This window comes from Hoplias malabaricus, chromosome Y (genome assembly GCF_029633855.1).
Source record: "Hoplias malabaricus isolate fHopMal1 chromosome Y, fHopMal1.hap1, whole genome shotgun sequence".
In the NCBI taxonomy this organism is placed as follows: Eukaryota; Metazoa; Chordata; class Actinopteri; order Characiformes; family Erythrinidae; genus Hoplias; species Hoplias malabaricus.
In genome coordinates, this window is record NC_089820.1 from 75,865,697 (window position 1) to 75,886,591 (window position 20,895).

The 20,895-nt window shown below is 39.6% G+C and overlaps 1 protein-coding gene across 2 annotated transcripts in view; it reads right to left on the reverse strand.

Moving 5' to 3' along the window:
• Window positions 1-1,615: 1,615 nt before the first annotated feature.
• LOC136677791 (epidermal growth factor receptor-like) overlaps window positions 1,616-20,895 on the reverse strand; it is a 60,303-nt gene continuing 41,023 nt past the window's right edge. For both annotated transcript variants that reach the window (XM_066655443.1, XM_066655444.1), the window contains 22 exons: window positions 20,349-20,490; window positions 19,553-19,669; window positions 17,356-17,482; window positions 16,986-17,059; window positions 16,321-16,411; window positions 15,869-16,068; window positions 15,319-15,451; window positions 15,124-15,214; window positions 14,495-14,652; window positions 14,165-14,206; window positions 13,734-13,878; window positions 12,860-12,982; window positions 12,381-12,479; window positions 10,583-10,768; window positions 9,283-9,438; window positions 9,085-9,160; window positions 8,403-8,549; window positions 8,081-8,178; window positions 7,414-7,581; window positions 6,099-6,140; window positions 5,622-5,715; window positions 1,616-4,482 (listed from right to left, as the gene is read on the reverse strand). In XM_066655443.1, coding sequence (XP_066511540.1) covers window positions 4,112-4,482; window positions 5,622-5,715; window positions 6,099-6,140; window positions 7,414-7,581; window positions 8,081-8,178; window positions 8,403-8,549; window positions 9,085-9,160; window positions 9,283-9,438; window positions 10,583-10,768; window positions 12,381-12,479; window positions 12,860-12,982; window positions 13,734-13,878; window positions 14,165-14,206; window positions 14,495-14,652; window positions 15,124-15,214; window positions 15,319-15,451; window positions 15,869-16,068; window positions 16,321-16,411; window positions 16,986-17,059; window positions 17,356-17,482; window positions 19,553-19,669; window positions 20,349-20,490 — 2,880 coding nt within the window. In that variant the 3' untranslated portion in view covers window positions 1,616-4,111. The remainder of the gene's footprint in view (window positions 4,483-5,621; window positions 5,716-6,098; window positions 6,141-7,413; window positions 7,582-8,080; window positions 8,179-8,402; window positions 8,550-9,084; window positions 9,161-9,282; window positions 9,439-10,582; window positions 10,769-12,380; window positions 12,480-12,859; window positions 12,983-13,733; window positions 13,879-14,164; window positions 14,207-14,494; window positions 14,653-15,123; window positions 15,215-15,318; window positions 15,452-15,868; window positions 16,069-16,320; window positions 16,412-16,985; window positions 17,060-17,355; window positions 17,483-19,552; window positions 19,670-20,348; window positions 20,491-20,895) is intronic.

Genomic DNA, 20,895 nt, shown 5'->3' on the forward strand with positions numbered 1-20,895 from the left:
GAGCACATGGCTAACTTTTAAAATAATTTCGGCTTTCTATTTTACATATAATGCACTACTTGAGTGTAGAACTCGCATTTTATTAGCACTATATAGGGAACAGGGCATTTGAAACGCAGCCGAAGTCTTCTTCGGCATATAATCAAGAAATGAATGTATCACAGCGTCACCTGCCGCCTGTACTTAGTAATTAGAACGTGACACCAGGTAATTTATTATTATCCTAGGATTTTTAACTAGGATAGTCCATTAAATTAAAACATACCAACATTAAAAGTAAATTTGGTCGGTAATTGTTAAGATTTGGACAATGGTTAACCGTTAATGAAACTGTTATCAAAAATAGATGCACAATATCAATGTACGTAGATGTCTAATAATTTTAAAAGCCACCAGAGCTTATGCAAACTGATGTTTAGGCTAATAAACGGCACAATGTGTAAGTAAACCTATTGTAATATTTTAAAGTTAGTCAGATTTCATAGCTTCAGTTTCAAACTAATAACTCTGTTGCCATGGAGCTGTCTATTTTAGGGGCGTGGCTCCGTTGTTGTTTTCAGACGGCGTGGCAACAACACCGTTACTGTGAGCAGACCACAACAGCTCAAAATAAAACAGCGCCATCGTGTGATCAGACTTTAACATTGAAAGGAAAACAGTTTTGTTTTTTATAAAAAAAAAACAAGGGTGAAAATTAAAAAAAATATTGGAATAAAAGGACCATAAATCTTCTATAAACATATCTATTTACCTTTAAACTCATACAGTGCATAAAATGTAAAAAACTTCCCTTCGATAATATCATTTTCCAATTAAATTTCATGTGTGTCCATCTTTCCACTTCAGGGAACACATTCAACCCTGTGGGTTTGAAAGGACATGGAGCTGTTGAGTGGAACTTAACAAGAAAAGGAAACAGATTATTTCCTTTAATCCTTGCTCTGGGTCGCTGTGAGGAGTGTGGTGTGTTCTCCATGTGTCCGTGTGGGTTTTGTCTGGTGGCTCTGGTTTCACCCACAGTGCAGTAACACTGGTAGGTGGTAGGTGAATTGGCTTTTGTGTAATGATCTGTTCCATGTGCTGTTCTCTCACACTGTTAATAGCTCTTTCGTGACAGGAAGTGACATAAATGTAAGGGTGGTCTCTGAATTTTTCACAGTACTGTCTTTAAGAAACACATCAGCACCTGTGAGTCTGTCCAGAACTGGCTAGCTCATAATTTACCGAAACATGTGCTTGTTTTGGACGTGGACCTTCCATAAAACATGACTAACTTCATTCTGTGAAATGTTTTGACTGTTTTGTTCACACATCTGGAGTTTAACCCAGAGCTTCCTTCTGCTCTGGAAACGAAGGCTTATGCAGGACTGCAGCTGATTTCCTGGCAGATTTACGTTGTGTTAATATCAGCTTAACGGCTGCTGAGAGGATACAGTCACACTGGACTCTTCAGATGAGTTTATTGCTTTTGGGGGGAAAAAATGACCACTCAGTTTGACTAGATTAACCCTGATTAGAGTCCCAGACACGACTCTTCAGGTTGCTTTCCCAGAGTTCCAGAGTAAGCATCACAAAAAAAATTTTCAATTCATTCTGATTTAAAAAAACAACAACTTTATTCTGTGTACATTTTACAAGTAAAAATTACAGGCAGAAACAATGAGCAGGACTGGAAAAAGTGTCGCATCGATGCTGCAGCTTCTGAAAGGGGAACACCACTGATTTCACATAATTTCTGCTTGAGTAATCAGAAAATTAAACGCTCTATTCTAAACTTACATTCACAGTGTGGTGAATGGAAATCATAGACATCTGAAGTGTTTAATGTCTCTATTGACTACCTCACAGAGAATCAACAGGAATAAAGTGATTTAAGTTTTAACGTAGATTCTGGGGTGAAAAGGAAAATTTAGAAAATATTTTAAAAATTATATCTCATATTTATTCTCCCTGTTATAAATGGTCACTAATTTCAAACTATAGCTAGCTATATAATAGCTATATTTTCCAGATTTATCTCCGTTAGCCATGATCAATATTACGCATAAAAATAATTATTCATAATATTATTCATGGTAATACATTATATTGTATTTTGTGGAATATCTATGTTGTATACCTTGCCTCTTCTGGTTCCTATCACCACCACTGTAAAAACGTCTGACAGATCACCCCATATCAAACCACTCCTTAAATCCCAATTATTTTCTTTAAATCCTAAATATTTTATTTTCAAATTATGTTCAAAATCAGTGGAATTCATCTTGAAAAGAAAAGGTGAGACATCTCCAAAAGCTGTGTCCAAAACCGCCTACTCTGTGTACTATTCTAATGAATACACTTCTAATAGTGGTGTACTATTTCGTTAGCATGTTAGCATGCCATTCCGGACGCAGCCAAAGACATTATCAGTCGAAAAACAGTCACATATTTTATATTTTATCACCGAACACAAGTTTAAGTTTCAACTCAAGGACTTCCACAGCGTAAAAGTGATCATTATTTTAAAAAAAAAAACACTTTGCAAGCTTGAATGATTTCTTTTTCAATATAAAATTCAAAGAGTGCAACGACGCAAAGACACAAGTACAAATTTACACAGTGAAAGATACACGTAACCCTGTACACAGCTCATATGATGATACCAAATAAGATACAGCAATAGATGCCGTATCGCACACCTCAGCCATATCTCCCGGACTTGTGCACGTACCATTTGTGAGATGGTCTGCTTCTGTCAGACCATCGGACACTTCCAGCATTACAATGGCTGTCAACCTTGGTGGGATCGACTCTGCCATTTTGTCTTTTATTCACAGCAAAGAAGCATGGCTCAGCCTCCCACGATGCGCTGATGAGTCTTCGTAGTGTTTCAAAGCTATACATGCTACACAGCACAGTTCCCAATACAAGAGACGTGATTGGTTGTCGTTATCTTAAATCTTCTGCAAGTTCAGCTCACATATGTCCATTTTCTGAAGCATTAGTGTCTTCATGTGCTGAGCTTATAGCCACAGAACCTGCTCTGTTTATAAAATCTTGGACATTAATGGATTTAAAGGTTGCCATTGGTCTCTCTGTTAGTTTTGACTACTTAGTGCTAATGCTAAAGGTTTTACAGTGCCTAGTGAATTACTTCAATAATACTGAATGTTGGACAACTTTGTTATTCCTATCAGATTTCTACAACTGTGCAGACAATGTTATCAGCATTTATGAGGCAACAGCCATGGAGTGCTGCCTTGAAGACTGGCAATATTCTGTCAGCATTATATTTCATTTGTATATTATTAACTTCTTCGTGATTAGGCCGTAATCAACTGACATTCAAGATATGGATATCAACTAAATTTAAGTTAGACACTGCTTAGGGCATTTTCACACTTGACCCAATAAAGGGGATCCACACCTTGGATTGATTCCAGGCTTAGGGTAAAGTGAGAACCAAATTCTAAAGTGTGGATCAATTATACAGCTCCATACTTTACTTACAAACCCTCACAATAACTAACAAAACTTACTCCTGAAAACTTGCCATCCAGGTTATCACAGAAAGTACGTTTTTGTTCAATGCCCTCTTCATTAAATTGGGATTTTATTCACTTACAAAAGAAAATGCATGTTGATAAACCATGTTGCATTGTACGTGTACACAGAAACACTGTATTTTTAAAGAGGCCATTCTCCAAAAAGAAAGATGAATGAATGTAAAGAAAAGTAATAACACTGAATCACATTATTTGATGCCCAGCTTCACCTGCACCTGAATTCTTTCAATGCAAACCTCATTGCTCATTTGCAGTGGTCCAGATGTGTTGTTGTCGGGGCAGAACAGGTTGTCACTGACAGGAGACATGCTGACAGCTGTCTCTCCTTCGCAAACGTACCGAACTTTCTGTGCAACCTCAAGTGTGAAAACGTCCTTGTAGTCAGAAACATGGTGTGTGGAATGTAACCAGAATTTTAGCTCCTTCCACGAAGTCAGAGGCACTGTAGAGCCTTGCAGTACAGACAAAGACAACTTCGTGTGGGTCCATATCCCGCCCCAAAACAAAGGAGACCTGCTGAAGAGTCTAAATGGCTCCTGTATTTGCAGGAGTTTTAACCCTTACTAGTGCACGTCTAATCCCATGTACTCTACGTTTTCTGTGGCCGGGAGGTGACCGTTGGCCTTTGGCTTGGGCCCCTGGGGGCAGAAGTCCTGCTGGTAGTCAGGGTTGTCTATGCTGCTCTGGGGATTAAAGCTGTGGCCGTTGGGCTGGAAATGGCTGGGTGTAGAGGGCGAAAGGAGACGGGAGGTGTTCAGGTACTCGGGTGGAGTGGTTGGAGAAAGGGCTACTGGATTTTTGAAGCAGTTGAGGTACTCCTCCTCTGTCTCGTCCAGGGCAGCCGTAGAGGGCGCGGTATGTGGTGGACCCGGCTGCTGATAGTTGGGGTTGGACATGTCTGACATGACCACATCATTCTTTTGGTTCATGTATTCTATTGTGAGAGAGGAACAAACAGACTTTTAGAGAATCTCAGGGCAGGGGTTCCTTATGGCACGTTTTCACTGCATGGAACCTGATCAGCTCAGCTTGGTTCTACTTGGACTTTTTGCTGTTCCATTAAGTAAATTTGGTACCTGGAATGGGTACTCTTATAGTAATTGCTGGCTCATGGCTCCAAGCGATTCGAGTAGGGACTAAACCATGATGTCTAAACCTTGCAGAGCACTGATTAGCCAGAGAGACTTAGTCACAATGAAACACAGACATCTAGCTCTAAACAAGTGGTTTGTATAATCCGCAAGCTACAGCAGAGATCACATTTGTTTTTATCTGAAACACAATGGCACTTCTTAAAATTACACTGTGGTGTTTTCAAGAAGTTCAAACACTCCTTGAATCTGTGGCTGATGTTTTGCGACATCACAAGCTAAATGTCAGGGGGCGTCTGTTGTACTGGAAAACGAGCCCGGTACCAGGCACCAAACAGCAAGTAGCTGTAGATACCATAGCGAGTAGATACCATAACCATAGTGAAAAAGCGCCATTGCAGTTTTAGTGGTGGGCCAACAGGATAAACTAAGCTAGATAGATGCTTTTTTTAAAATCGATGTCTAATTAAAAACACTTATCTCCAGTTTTGTTGATTTTTTCCAATATTACTTGAAATAAAATATTCCATTCACTTCCACTGAAAGTTAAGTAGTTTTTTTCTTCTCCTGTAAAGTTACTATTCTGGGAGATGCATAGTTTATTTAAAATATATAATATACATTAGATTTAGTTCTTAAATTCCTCTTTAATTGTGAAATTTAACACATGAGGGAATAAAAAACATTATTTTTCCTATACCTTTCAAGTTTGTCTACAAACATGTGTTCATTAGCCTCGTAGCTTCAGCGCAAAACTAAAGAAGCAAACGTAAGAGACCAACCATGTGTTGACTATGTTTGAATTAGAAGGAAAATCTATGTTGATATTTTGTGAATTCTTGGATTTATTAACACTGGTAGGTGGTGGGTGAATTGGCTTTTGTGTAATGATCTGTTCCATGTGCTGTTCTCTCACACTGTTAAAAGCTCTATTCATGACAGCGTTACCCTGTCATTACCTAATCTCTGAACTGACACTGACCTGGGGCTGGCTGGAAATCTCCATCCAGAAACCGGTCGGTTGGGTCTGGGATGTAGCGCAGCATCACACTGTTCTCTCTCACTGGAAAGAGATTCTGAAACAAACCAAAAAACAGTGCATTACTCAGCGAGTACCCTGCAGCTTACTCATGAAGATGAAATCCCGCGTTACCTGTTCCACTTCCTGAAACTAGTGTTGGCCAATAACTTTTTATATAAGTTAAAACAAACATACAAATCTGGACGGAAGCCCATCTAACTCATGTTAAGCTGTAGTGCAATAGTCAGTGTGTAAATATGAAACGGGCGCTGTTTCCCCTGAAGGTAGTAGACAAACATGTATGAATAATGAAACGAGTCACAGCTGACTTCTGATGAAAAACTTGAGTCACTGTTTACACTGTAAATATAATGTAAATAAAACTGACAAATTTAGAGACATTAAACCAGTTTCTGTATTTTGACATTGCTCACTCACCCCGTTCCTGTTGTGGCATGATCCGATGCTGCTGTTGAGACTCTGAAAAAAGATAAAAAAAATCACAGTCTTGACAACTCTTTTCTAACAGTTTTTTCCCATCATTCATTTAACATCATGAATATCCATTTTGAAATGAAACAATGTTATTCTTGGTTGGTTTTGGTGGTCTACCCGGATGTACAAGTCCCCTTTTGATAGAAATCCCTTTCTTTATGAAAATGGATTATCTCAGATCAAAGATACAGCTCCTGAAAAAATGATCTTCAGAAGAACTTTCACCTAAAGGCTGTTTAGACTGAAAAAGATGCTAATATGCTAATAATGCTAATAAAATACTGGTCTCTGACTTCTGCACTGCACTGTATTTTCACATCAGCGCATCCTGGTTACTTGTGTTACAGTTCATGCAGTAGGTTAATAAATTTATTATTCTTTCTTGAACGTAGTAAAGAGATTAGGCTGGAGCTGGATGTCTTCATTCAGATCACTTCATTGTTCTGAATCTTTTGCAGCAAAGATCTGTCAGCACTGCTTGTTCTCCTAATCATGGCCACACAGTGTCTGATCTGTTTGATAGATAGCGTGCAGACAAGATAAGAACTTGTCTTTTGTATGTATTGTAGATGTACGCACAGGTATTTAACAGCTTTAAGAAACTTCATTCATAACCAAGGCTTATGCAACTGAAGAAGCCAATCACCAAACCAGATTTCTTTTTCAAAACCCTCTTTTAAAAATGAGAAAAAGTGAGAAACAAGTAAACTAGGCTACCATCTGTGACACGAGATCCTGTCCATACATGGCTGTGGAGCGACAGCTGCCTTATGTAAGCCAACGTTATAGCCAGGGCTTCTTTTTTTCTCTCTCTCTCTCTCTGCAAAATATTTTTGAACAAGGAGTATAGCCTGCAAAGGCAATCACACTTGAAAGACTTGGGGGAGTTTAGTGAGCACTCAGGAGCAGGCAAGGGGCCAAAAAGCACACGAACGCCGAGGCCTGGCAAGCCGTTCATACGCTTTGTCACTGGAGAGCGCTCATTAATCAGTGGGCACCTGGGAGGATGTGGAGGTGGAGAGTGTAGGGGCTTTTGGGGGCTGGACAAAAGAACGGGAAATGGGCGATTGACTCTGGGCCAGCTAAATCCTGGCCAGGTAACACATCTACCTCTGCAGTTGGAGCTGAAAACCAGGTGCCCTAGAGTTTTAAGAGGCCCCCATAAAATGAAGAAAGGCTATAGCTGTGTCCCTCTCCAAAATCTCACTATTTTTTCATGTGTGTGTGTGTGTGTGTGTGTGCATGCACGTGTCATTACCAAAGAATGCAACAGTTGTGTGCGAGAGGTGCTGGGGCTGCTGAAGAAGCCATGATTGGGCACTAAATACTCATCGGCGTCCACAGCATCGTCCATGTCTACAGCACTCATCAGACTGCGGTAGAATTTGGAGTCTGTGGGGTTGGGCAGGTGCATCCTCTCATCGCCCTGAACAAGAAGCAATCAGCCAGATCCATTCAGAAGCAGTTCTACAGCATAGCCATTCTTTGAAACCATTTGACTTGTGTTGTTATGGGGTATATTTTGCATTATAAAGTCCCTCTATGCATGTTTGGCGATGCCTCTATGCCTGGTGGCGATATGTAATTGCATTGCAATACCACATCAGTTCTATAAAAATTTGTGCTGAGTCTATAAACCTATGAGCAAATTCACGTTGATGGATTATTCAATAAAAACTCAAAGGATGTAGGTTATTAATTATCTACTGCTGTCATCATAATCTAATCTGTTGGATTTGCACTAGAGATTTCAGAGGAAGTGTAAAAATATCAAGCTGGTGCTTGTTACTGAGCTGTACGTTCATAGGTAAAACATTATGACGTCCAAAATCCACCTGACTAGTTTGTTTTCATCTAGTCACACTGAATCATGACTGAATCACTGAAGGATATGCAGAAATGGAATGAAGGTATATTTAGGTCACCTGAATGACTAGGTAGCGTGTCGGATCTCGTGCCATCTTGGAAAACTCCGAGATGAGTTCTCGGAACCTCGGCCTGCTGTCTGCATCAATCATCCAGCCTGAGGAAAAACATAACCACGGTTGTGAGGACAAAAAAAATACCACTCGAGTCTGGTTTACAAGAGTCTTGGAGTTCAGTCGAATGAATCATCTGATCATGCTTTCCAAATTATTATCAAACGCTTTGATTCTCTGATTCTGTTAGATCAGGTTCAGCTTCACCAAGTTCTGATCCAAATACCCAGCAGATCCCTGAATGTGTGGGAAGTGTCTACACTCTTACATTTGACCATGATCATGTACACGTCGATGGTGCAGATTGGAGGTTGTGGCAGTCTCTCGCCTTTCTCCAAAACTCCTGCGATTTCACTGGCAGGGATTCCATCATAAGGCTTTGTCCCAAATGTCATCAGTTCCCAAACTGTCACACCTACAGAGGCAGAGTAGAGAGGCATTAAAAGAAGCCCTGCTGTACAAACAGCTCATTATTGATTGGCACCCTTGGTAAATAAGAGTAGGAAAAGAAAATTAGTTTCAAAAAATGCATGAAAATACTGGCTAAAAATTCTACAAGGTTCACAGCTGGATGTTTACAAAAACAGTAATATTTTAGGCCGGCCAGGTCTTCCATGTAATTATAAATATAGCACCTGGAGATCGTTAGTTACCACTGAAATAACAGAACTAGGTTCTATGTTCAGAGGAGAGACAAAAATAGAGCTTTTTCATTAAACAGCAATGAATTTTCTGATGTTTTGAGGCCGTGTCTTACTCCAAGGTCCCAGAAACTGGTCACAGTGCTTAGAAATGCAGCGTTGTGGGCCCCAGAAACTATTATTATTATTTTAATTGGCTGCCTCTGTGAGAGACAAGGTAATGTGTGGATCTTTAGAAAGAATATCTTCAGGAATTTGAGTTCTGTTCAAAAAATTGGTTGTATCTTTTGTAGTAGGTGGATTTCTTACCATAACTCCACACATCACTTTGATGTGTATACGTCCTGTTAAGAATGGACTCAAGAGCCATCCATTTGATTGGCACCTATACAGAGTAGACATTCATGTTTTGTGTTAAGACAATGACTGACAGCTCTCAGCTTTTACAAGAATATGTTCGTGAATCACTTTCAAATATATATATATTTAGAAATGGCAAGTACACACCTTTCCGCCGTCTGCATGGTACTCTTTCTCATCAGCGTTGAGCAGCTTGGCCAGGCCAAAGTCTGTGATCTTCACATGCTGAGGGGTCTTCACCAACACATTACGCGCAGCCAAATCCCTATGCACCAGATGGCGCTCTTCAAGATAGTTCATTCCCTGAAGCAGATGTTACACACAAAGTTCAGGGACTTTCCACAAAGAGTTTGAGCAGGAGAGATGAGATAGATGGTTTTTCCATTTCTTGTTTGTGCAAACAACATAATTCCATTTAATCTTGACACTGCACTGCGTGGCATTTACACCATGTGCTCCAGGCCCCTTAAACCATCAGAAAGCATAATGATACATGAAATTCCTCGCTTCCCTCCAAGTCCTCGCCACAGCTATCTGATCATCTCATTAAGAAGTGCGAAGCGGAGGAGAAAATATAATTCATTTTGAAGACCACCGGGGAAATATGACAAACACTGGCAACATTTCCAGCTGCCTTCCCTTAGAGTTTAATTAGAATTTATCACAGCGCATCAGATAAAGATAACATTCAGCACATCAGACTGCAAGACAGCTGGGATTCTCCAACATGATGAAGCCTCGCCGAACTGCTGTAATAACCACTTTTCTTTATAGCTCTTTGTGGACCGAAACAATATTGCAGTGTTAGCACTCGACGGTGTGTAAGGAGCCAGTACAGTAGCAGAGGGATATCTCTGAAAGAACGCCTGCTCCTCATAGACCAGGCCATTTCTGGGAACAATTTCTACAATGGGATATTAAATCACACTTAGCCTTAAATATGATTTAAGATATTTAACAGCCTTAAGTCTTCTTTCACTGGCAATATATGTACTAATTAATTGACAGGGGTATTGCTTTATTTCTCTCCCTATTTCTTGGGCTGTATGATTTCTGCCTCTTTATGCAGGGCCCCTGGTTGGCCATTCCACTGGCAGAACAGAAATCTCTGTTAAACAAACTCTGAAATGGGATTAACAAGGACAGCTCTCTGTGTGTGAAGCACTGTGTTCCTGTGTTTAGCTGCTAGAGAGCAATGAGGGTGAGAGTTTAGTGAGAACCTCCTGCTGTGAAATTAATGACATCCCTCCACAAAGATGACCATGTAGATTTCTTGTTATCATGTACAACCACCATAACAAAAAAACAAGTTTATTTACACCACAAAAAGACTCAATACAAATATCAATTCTTATGTAACTCTGCTCTATTGCTGCTATTTCAGTGCTGAACCAGGCCTAGAGGTAATACCACAGCTGTCAACAAAGGTAAAAGAAAGAATCCTTACCTTTGCAATCTGCACACACCAGTTGAGCAGGTGCTGAGAGCCGATGCTGTCCTTGTTTTCCTTGACATAGTCCAGCAGACAGCCATAGGGCATGAGCTGAGTGACCAGTTGGACTGTGGACGTCAGGCAGATGCCCAGGAGCCGACACACGTGAGGGTGCTCCACGCTGGCCATCACATAGGCTTCCTGAAGACACAAAAGCAGTTAGCATGAAAGCTAGTTAAATGGAGGTTGCATACGTGACAGTATAATAAAAATGGTTGTTATATTGTTAGAGACTCTGTTAGAGATCTCTGCAAAGCAAGGGTGGAATAGCTAAGTAAAACCCATCAGCTAATAAAGAGAATACTAATGAGAAATTAGCAAAATGGCTGACACAGTGATATTGTTTACAAACAGAAAGACCCTATGCTGTGTTTGTACGTTATCAATGTTCTGAGCAAGGGGTCAAACTTGAAGAAATGGCAGATTTACTGGGTGGCCTCACTTCTCTGAAAAAAAAATAACAACAAAAAAAACTTAAAACACTACTTGCTCTGCCAGTGCAAATATTTATTTTCCTTTCTTTTAAGTCGCAAAGGGAGTATAGGGCTTATATTTCAGAAGATCCTTGACACAGCGCCTCCTTATTAATATTTACAGACCTGTTCCTTGTCAGATTTCCTGTCCTATCAAAGCCACCCATGTTCACATAGTTGAGTTATCTTCAGAGCAACTGACTTCCACACTATCACTAAAAACACATCCTCTGAATCAAAGAGGGATTTCTTTTAAATTTATTTTTTATCTTCAGTAGCTTTCCTCCTTCATGTCCAGGAACAACTTCTAAAGGAGCTGACGGTTTCAGGATTTCACCTCATAGCTTTACACTGTAGGGTATTTGTGGGCAGACACTAACCATGCATTCTTTTCCAAAACACACTGACCCAACTTCTTTTTCTCCATGGTCGTCATGAGCACAACTAAGATTTTTATATTCCCATAAAATTTGACAAAGTGTACCAGGATTTAACAAAACATCTCGTCATATAAAACTGAACAACAGGACAGTTTATTGTACTGCATCAGTGTATTGGAATTAGTGTTTAATTTAAAAACATTACCTAGTGTATAGGATGTGAGGTCAGGACTCTTTAAATTACAGCTGCTCCCAGTATGCAGTAGCTTCTCAAGCTCAAGTAAACAAACATTATCCACTGCTTCCCTATAAAGGTGTTATAGCACCAGTCAGAAGCTATAACTTTTGTTGTTTTAAATCTGTGACGGCTGTCAATTTCTTTATTTCATTTTTTTGTGCTTTCATTTATTTACACGTATTTGCTTCAAACCAAGCTCAAAAACTCTCTCATACATCAGTGTAGAAAGAACCACACTGACTAAGTTTATAACTATAATTTAATGCCCTTCCTCTAGCAAAAACATAAAAAAATAAAAATAAACTTTCATCAGATCAGTATCAATACACAAAGCCTGACATATGTGAGTTTGCCAGCCTTAATATAAATGCCTCACAGACCACTGTTGAATAACAGCTAAGAAACTGTTTGTTGATAAGCCTGTAGGAACATAGTGAACGATTCACAAATGTACACACTGTACATCAATTGAAATGAACATGGTTATTGTTGCATAATAGACAGGAGTGACTTAGTCTGCTACAAACAGTTTATCAAGGCCAGATGAATGGAATAAAAGATATTTTAGCACGGACAGCTGAAATCCATTAGAAATATAGAATAATGGTTATAATCGGAGCCATATCTCATTGATTAGGATTTTGAACTTTCTTCAAACTCACATCCAAGATTTCTTTGTTAGCTTTCGGGGACGTGGCCTCTCGCAAAACTTTTATGGCAACAGGGATCTTCACATCCTCCCCTTCTGGGACCCACAAGCCCTGAACAAAAAAGACACATTATCAGAGAAGACAACAACACAAAACCCAAAGGGCTGCATGGCTGAACATGGAATTCTCATGGAATAAAAATCTATTCTGCTTATAAAATAAAGCATCAAATATAGTCTGATGAGTAGCAAATAAGTATCTGAGTACAGTACATACATAAATCTGCCCTGATATCTACAGATGTACCTGGATTTTATGTATTAGATGGGAGGGTTAAAACCCAGTTTACAATATTGTAACAAAAATCACAGCACAATGACACCAGGCAGTGTATTCACAAACCTTCCAGGCAACAGATTTGCTGTGAGAAGTTTACAGAGATATTGAACTCTTCTGTTTATATGCATTAGAGACAAAGAAAGGTTCTTCACCTTATACACTGTGCCGAAAGCTCCGGATCCCAGAACTTTGATCTTCTTAAACTCTGTTTCTTTGAGGATGCGCAGGAGGGCCTGGTTGGGAGCTTCTCCGCTGGGGGTGAGGGGCTCAACTAACTACACACACACACACACAAACACACATAAACATTTCCTCTCAGGAAAACACCTCTACACAATCACTCAAGAACATGTCCTGTCCAAATCTGCTGCTTCCTGTCCCATAATCAGCAGAACACCACTCTTTGTTAAGAAAAGCACTATAAACATATTGCTGTCAACAGAAGAGTATAAGTATTGGTCTGACTTTATCTTGCTGAGCTTATGAAAAAGAAATATACACAAATTCCTATGATACCTATGATCTTTTATTCAACAAGTATGGTGTTGGAAGTTTGCTTCCGTTGTCTTCTTTTGCACTGGAGCTAAAAGGCTAAAGGCTCTAACAATTAATGTAGTAGCACTATGTCAACAAACTTTAATACATTTAAATAGGTCAAATTTTACAGTTAGATTTGTAATGTTTCATTTATCTGCTGTAATACAATGTTATTAATTGTTAGATAAGGGGTTTTTTATGATGTGTTTATAGGTTAAGAGGATTTTTATTTACATAACAGTGGCTATGTTCCACTGGTGCTGCAATGGTGTGCAATTTCATTTCTAAGGTGTTCCAGGTTGTTGCTAACCAGTTGGGAAAGTAATGTTCTGCTTCATTTTTCATCAAGCCAATGTAATGCAGGCTCAAAGATAGCTACTGATAGACTACAATTGTGGCTTGTTAGCTGCATTGGGGAAAGGGGGGAAATGAATATATCTGATATGGTAACTTGTGGACACAATGTAGAAGTTATGAATCTGGCCAAACCTCTCTCTCCTGCAGAAATCTTCGCAGAGTTCTCTTCCTCTTGATGTGTCGTCTCCTCAACAGCACGGCCACACCCAGACTGAGAATAACAAAGGCCAAAAGACCGCCAACGACCCCAGCAGCAATCACGGACAAGCCTGAATTACTGAAAGGTGAGATACATGGAAATATAGATAAAGTGGAGATCAGTCACTGAATGTTGCAGATTTTCTGATCTTCAGAAGCAAACAAAACAAAGTAAAAATTTATCTGTTTATTTAACAGAAAATGATACAAAAGACTCAAAAACTACATTTATTATATATTCTTAATGCTGCATAATCAATGTCCAGTCCAGTGATTTTTATTATAGCTTCCACCGTATCAGGGAGTTAATATAAGAGGTTAATTTATATGTTCATAATTACAAGCACGTTTCTTTTTCAACTCACGATTTAAAATCTCTGCATTCTTTCAGGTCTGGTCCAGTGCATCTAAAAGATATTAAAACATTTAAAGAAGTTCAAAAAATATAATTAAAAAATAGTAACTATTCACTAAATATATTTAAAATGCCATGTAATTTCATCACCAAATTTTGCACATGACTGTGTATTCAAAAAGACGTGTGTAAGAAATACACTATATTCTTAGAACATATAATAAAAAACCTGCAGTATTCAAAGTATGTAGAAGACATAATCCAGGGTCAGTTTGGCTTCGGATTGATCTCTGACTGTATTGCGTGTGTTTTGATGTTGGTGGAGGTTTGGCACACTCACCCCTGGGTGCAATTTGGGTGGCACAGCTGGCATTCCCCATTACTGTCCGGATATTTCCAGATCAGTGTGTCCTTTTCTCCTGGGATGCCCTGAGGGCAGCGGGACACGCAGTGGGGTCCATCTTTGACGTTTGCACATTCCACACAACCATCAGGACCCTGCACCAAAAAGCAGTGAAATATTATATTAACAATTTCAAAATAATACACAAACCGTCACAAGACTGCCAACTCCTGACATTGTTTTAGGAACCATAAAGGACTCATTTCTTTTAAATGTTGGTTGCCCTGAAGTGCGCATGCACACACACATTCACACACACACAGCTTTCTTCTGTAATACTTCAAACACTATTTACAGAAGAATAAATTCATGCATTGCCACTCTAAATCAGATCTTCACTGAAGAAGCTATGTCCGTCCCTTGAACATAAACAAGACATTTAAATAATGGTTTTCTAACAAAAGAACCACTGACTTTACAAGGCAATTGTTTCTATTGAAGCGGCCAGTGGGTGGTCACACGAATTAGGAATGTCTCATAAACTGAATAGCATGTTAGTTCATCTGATTCAACGCACTATGAATGGAGGCACTGACCGATCCGGACAGATCTTTAGAAAAACTCACAGGACTTGTGCAGGTTTTGGTTCCATTCTGGAGTCTGCATTCGGGGTCACACTCCAGACACGTCTTGTTGACCTCACATTCACGAGGCTCCCTGTGGGCAAACAACAAGGCGATTGCTCCTGGTTTCATTATTCACTATTCTCCCAGTTTACACAGTGCATAATATGAATTTGGTAGTGGAGTGAGTGTACCCACCCATCCAGCAGGTTACAGGAGGCTACACAGCTCTTTTTCCGGCTGTGGTGTTCACAGCTGAAACACATGGTGGGCCCTGGACCCCAGCAGCCTTCAGAACTACACATTTCATCGCAAGTCTGGTTCTGAGCCACTGCAGAGAGAGAGAGAAAGAGAGAAAGAGAGAGAGAAAGAGAAAGAGAGAGAGAGAGAGAGAGAGAGAGAGAAAGAGAAAGAGAGATAGAGAGAGAGAGAGAGAGAGAAAGAGAAAGAGAGAGAGAGAGAAAAAGAGAGAGAGAGAGAGAGAAAGAGAAAAAGAGAGAAAGAGAGAGAGAGAGAGAGAGAGAGAGAGAGAGAGAGAAAGAGAAAGAGAGAGAGAGAGTGAGAGAGATGTCTGGATAAGAAATTCAGTACACAAAAAAATCCAGGAACTATGTTTTTATATAAAAAATGCAGTAATAATTCCGTGACACTACTTTTTTCTGTAATAAATTCCAACAGCTGAGACATCAGCAGCCAAAAAGTGGTTTCAACACCTGAAAAGTGTTTTCTGGAACCGGTAATATCTCACCACAAGTGGCTGGGTCTGCATTCTGCATGGGTCTGGCTGTCTGTGTATCTAATTTAAAGAGGCGTTTCCAGTGCTCAGGGCTGTTGTAGCAGAGCTTTGTGTTCAGTGTGATAGACACGTCTCCATCACTGATCTCTCTGAGAGCTCGCAGACCCAGGTGAGTAATGGGAATTCTGCTCACTCCAAGACTGATTGTACCTCTGTTAAAGGAAACACAGTGGAATAAGCCATACCTGAATTAGATTTCCATACTGCAGATGAATATATTACATTAATGTATTGTGACATATCTCCATTTTCACTGCTTTACATAATTTAAAAATGCTCGCCAACAGGTTCAGACATATATGAGGATCTGGCTCACCCACATTAGGACAAACATTTTAATGTATCAGTCCAGTCATTTACAATGGAAGATAAGATAACACTTTATTGAAAAAAAGTATGCTTACTGATATTTTGTTCGTCCACGGATGACCTCAAGGTTTTCAAAGGGGCTGAGGGAGGTCAAATTTGGTGTCCAGTGCTGGATCAACAGGGCTCCTGAAAATTTACACAAAGGTGTCCCTGCTGTTACCAATTCAACAAATTATGGACTTATATAAAAATGGTTTTGAAACAGTTTGTAAAGCATTAAGCTGTGCATCAGTGAGGCCCCAGTGTCAGGATTTAAGCCATATTTATTAAAAAATAAGGGTGGCACGATGGCGCAGAGGGTAGTGTCGCAGTCACACCTGGACCTGGAGGTTGTGGGTTCGATTCCCGCTCCAGGTGACTGTCTGTGAGGAGTTGGTGTGTTCTCCCTGTGTCTGTGTGGGTTTCCTCCGGGTGCTCCGGTTTCCTCCCACAGTCCAAAACACACGTTGGTAGGTGGATTGGTGACTCAAAATTGTCCGTGAATGTGTTTGTGTTGCCCTGTGAATTATGTGTTGCCCTGTTAAATTATGTGAAGGACTGGCGCCCCCTCCAGGGTGTATTCCTGCCTTGCGCCCAATGATTCCAGGTAGGCTCTGGACCCACCGCAACCCTGAACTGGATAAGCGCTTACAGATAATGAATGAATGAATGATATATAACATGCATAATGATATACAAAGCTATGCACAGTTGTACTAACCAGTGATTTCTTTGACTGTCTTGAAAACACTGAGTCTGGCAAGATCAAGCTTTGGAGTCTTTGTATATCTATCTCTGCAAAAAAATACGAATAAACACAAAACATAACATTCATTATTTTACTAAGTGCCAGCTTTTTGCTCAAATTCAGCTTAAAAATGTCAATAAACAACAGCAACTTTTTAGAGTCTTTCTAATGAAAACACCACTGAGAGCACCAACAAATCACAGTTTCTCTGTCATGTGTTAACTGAGGCTTTGTACAACATGGTTGCAGACTATAACTCCATGCACTTTAGAAATTAACATAGTTTTCCATTGTCATTTTAAAACAAAAAGGAACAGGGTTTTCTTCTGATTTTCCAACTTACCCTTCAAACGTTGTTGTAATGATATAGACGTCTCCATTGATCGTTGTGCAATTCTCAAATGAGTCAATGTTGCTGGCATTGATTGACAGGATATGTTTCAGATGACCCACTCCCAGTCCAGAGCAAACTAGAGGATGATAACACATCAAAGATTTACTTCACTTTTTATAGTTTTTCTTGGCAACACTGGACTAGAACATTTATAAAAAAGGCTTCACACTGGTTCAGCTGATGCCCATCGACATCAATTATTTGTACCTTTTAAGTCACAGAACATTCAAAAACATTCACATTTTATCAAAAACAATGATTAGGAATAAATATACTCCTGGCTATGTAACCCATGTCAGTGTATTTCATAACAGATAACTTCTCAGACACGCAGGACTTTCTGGAGCTTCTTGTAGCCATTGGTTTGTTGCAAAGCAGCAGCGGGTATCTGCTGTTTCTCTCCTTGCCTATGCTTTGGTCAGAGACACTGCCATAGTGTGACCACTCTACAGGAGCCTGTGGCATTCTCCAGCACTGGGTTTGCATTCTTTGGCGATCTCAGGCACGTCTGTCCCGGGCTGCAAACTGTGGCCTTAAACTCATCCCACAACTTCCAGAGCTTAGATGTGGGAGGTTTTTTTCATACCCAGGGCATGGATGGTGTCATGTGTCTCTGGACTAAACTACAGCTTCCTAATTTGCTAATATAGACATTGAAATAAAACATTAGCTGAGGCTATGGCTCTAAACCCATTTGAAGTCATTTTTCTCTCTCATTTCTCATTTCTGCCGTGCTGAACTTCCAAAATGGAAACTTGTCTGTGTGTGACTCTCAGTTCATTATGTTCTCTTCTCTTCTGCCAAACCAAACGGAACTGGTCTGAATTCAACTGAACTTAGCTAAAAATGCTTGAGCGGCAGCAGTTTAAACCGGACGTGACGACCATCGCCTCTGAGGCCTGATTGGTCCTGAGGAACTGAGGGAGGAGAATCCATCCCTGGTTCTTAAATCTGATTGGAGGTTTCTACTGGGTTTTCCGACTGGAACATCCCTGAAGTGGTGACATCACATATAATTTACAACATTTTGACAGAGGAGTGAATGGCCAAAATTGTTACATCCCTAAATCAAGCCTTTGAAATTAAGACCAAACAATAATATACAATATTCCTACACGAGTTCCTCACACTTGAGAGAGTTTAATTAAGATGCAATATATCAGATTATATGTTAACACAAAGTAATACCCTTCAGAATAAGTAATGTTTTACACAATTCTTAACCAAATGGCACACGTAATATCTAGACAGTTGCCATAAGAAATGCTGGTGATTCATGATTAAAAGGTCATTGTAAACACATAATTATAATTCCAATTTTTGCTGGTCCAACTGGAATTATTTTACAACAATGTATACCATGTGAAACTTGTGAGTCCTTTTTAAACCAATGGGAATTAAGGAAGGTTTCATTCTTTAGTTTTAAGAGTCTTTGAGTAAGCAGTCTCAGAGGAAATAATGGTTTGATCAATAACACTATCCTTTTGTTATTATCCTATTGTAAATAAACGTGAAGTGTCGTTTATGGCCCCTTATTCAGACTATTAGGCACCAAAAACATAAAGGTTATTTGGGGTGAATCTAAGGTTTGTGGACACTGGGGTTTGTCCTCGTGATATTCCTTAAAATTAAAGTCCCAAAAGTCAAATTTCTTATGAGAGAAATTAAGCCATATTTATCTTCTGATACGTAAATTTAATCGAGCAGAGACTCATGGCAAATATCAAACATTTATGCTGTGTGCACTACACTAATTAAAAACCTGTTAATTAGTAGAACATAAAAGACTGTATTGTTTTAAAAACCCAATAAAGTAGCTGGTCTTGCAGGCCTGTGTGCACTGGGTGGGTAAAAAACAAAACACACACAAGGATTACTGTCAAACCAGTTAGTTGTGGTTGCGGTTGTGATGTCACAACAACACACAGGTGTTTGGTAGCGTCTGATTGGTCTAACGCCACAGGTATATCATAAGCTTAAATGATAATCGCTTAAATGTTCCCATTTATTATATTTTAAAGACGTAGGCTATAATAAAAACTGCAGCTCTTTAGAGAAAACTGTCTATTTAGAAACTATACTCCCTTCAAATTGCTATTTTTATTATAAGAACCATTAATACTTCGGCCCTAATAAAAAATGTTACCTTTGGGACACAGGCCTTCACACTTCTTGCACTTCCTGACCCCATCCTCATCCACTTCATAGGTGCCCGGACTGCATGCTCTGACACACGCGCCATGATCCGTGACCACATAGTTATCTGCAACACAGCAGCATTCAGTCAAGAGTTACACACCACAAATGATCAGCAACCAACTCATAAATAACTCATGTTATTCAGAAACTAGAAAAGTTATGAAATAGACTCAAGCGCACGATTCCAGATTGAATGATTGTCTTTGTCTTGACTGGGGATAATCATATTTTAACTTAGGTGTCTGTCAGTTGTGTGTGAATAGCCAGGACCTGAGGGAAAAGGCAGTTCCACTGATTGTTCAAACTACTGCATATTTTAACCATTAAGATGTCAACAAAGTAATTCAGGGCACTTCAGGGAGAAATGGCTCCATGTAGAGAAAAGTAAGGCGGTAATATGTATCACATAATTCATTTTATTTACTATATATAATCACCAGTGATTTTTTCAGGACTTTTATATTTACAATATGCACTATTTTCCCTTACTGTACACTGCATGCTTAGCTCTGTCTTAAACTGATCTTAAAGAATACATTATATGCCTCACCTTACCTCCTGTTACTATTTTCCTTAATGCCAACACTAAATTAAATGATAAAATGTATTATATAGAAGCTATTGTGTCACTCTTTTTACACTAGAGTGTAATTCTTTAAGTGAAGTTTGTCTATTGAAAGATCTTCTATTCTTAATTGCCTCCAGCTGAATCAACAAATCTCTGGGATGAGTCCAGCTCTTACGTGGGCAGCTCTTGACGCACGTGGCTCCATAGTTGTACTTCCCATACGGGTTGGGGGCCAGCTGGTGGGTGTTGGGGTCATAAAGCATGAGAGGGGGACATGCGTCTTTACATGTATCCTCATCTTGGAAGTCCCTGCAGGCCTGCCAACACACACAAACTCAATGAAGGTTAATGTATTACTTGTCATTTTGGATCATTTCTAAAGGAAATATTACCTCTATCATTTGTCAGAAATGAAACCTGGAACTTTACAAAGCTTTAGAAAGACAGAGCATTTTGTTGACTCTTTAAATGAGTATTTTCTGGTTGGTTTACAAAAAAAACCCCATATAAACGAGCATTTTCTCACTCCTGCAGGGGTTAGGTTTTGCCCGGCTTCTCCAAGAGCATGAAGCTCTTATTGATGGGGTTTTATCTCTGAGGGGACGCCTCATTGGCAGTGAATGGTCGACTATGTCCTTGAGGACATGCTCAATGCGCACACAGCTTAATGTGCTACCAGCAGCTATTAGATTAAATCTGATACAGGGTTTCCTGTCTATATT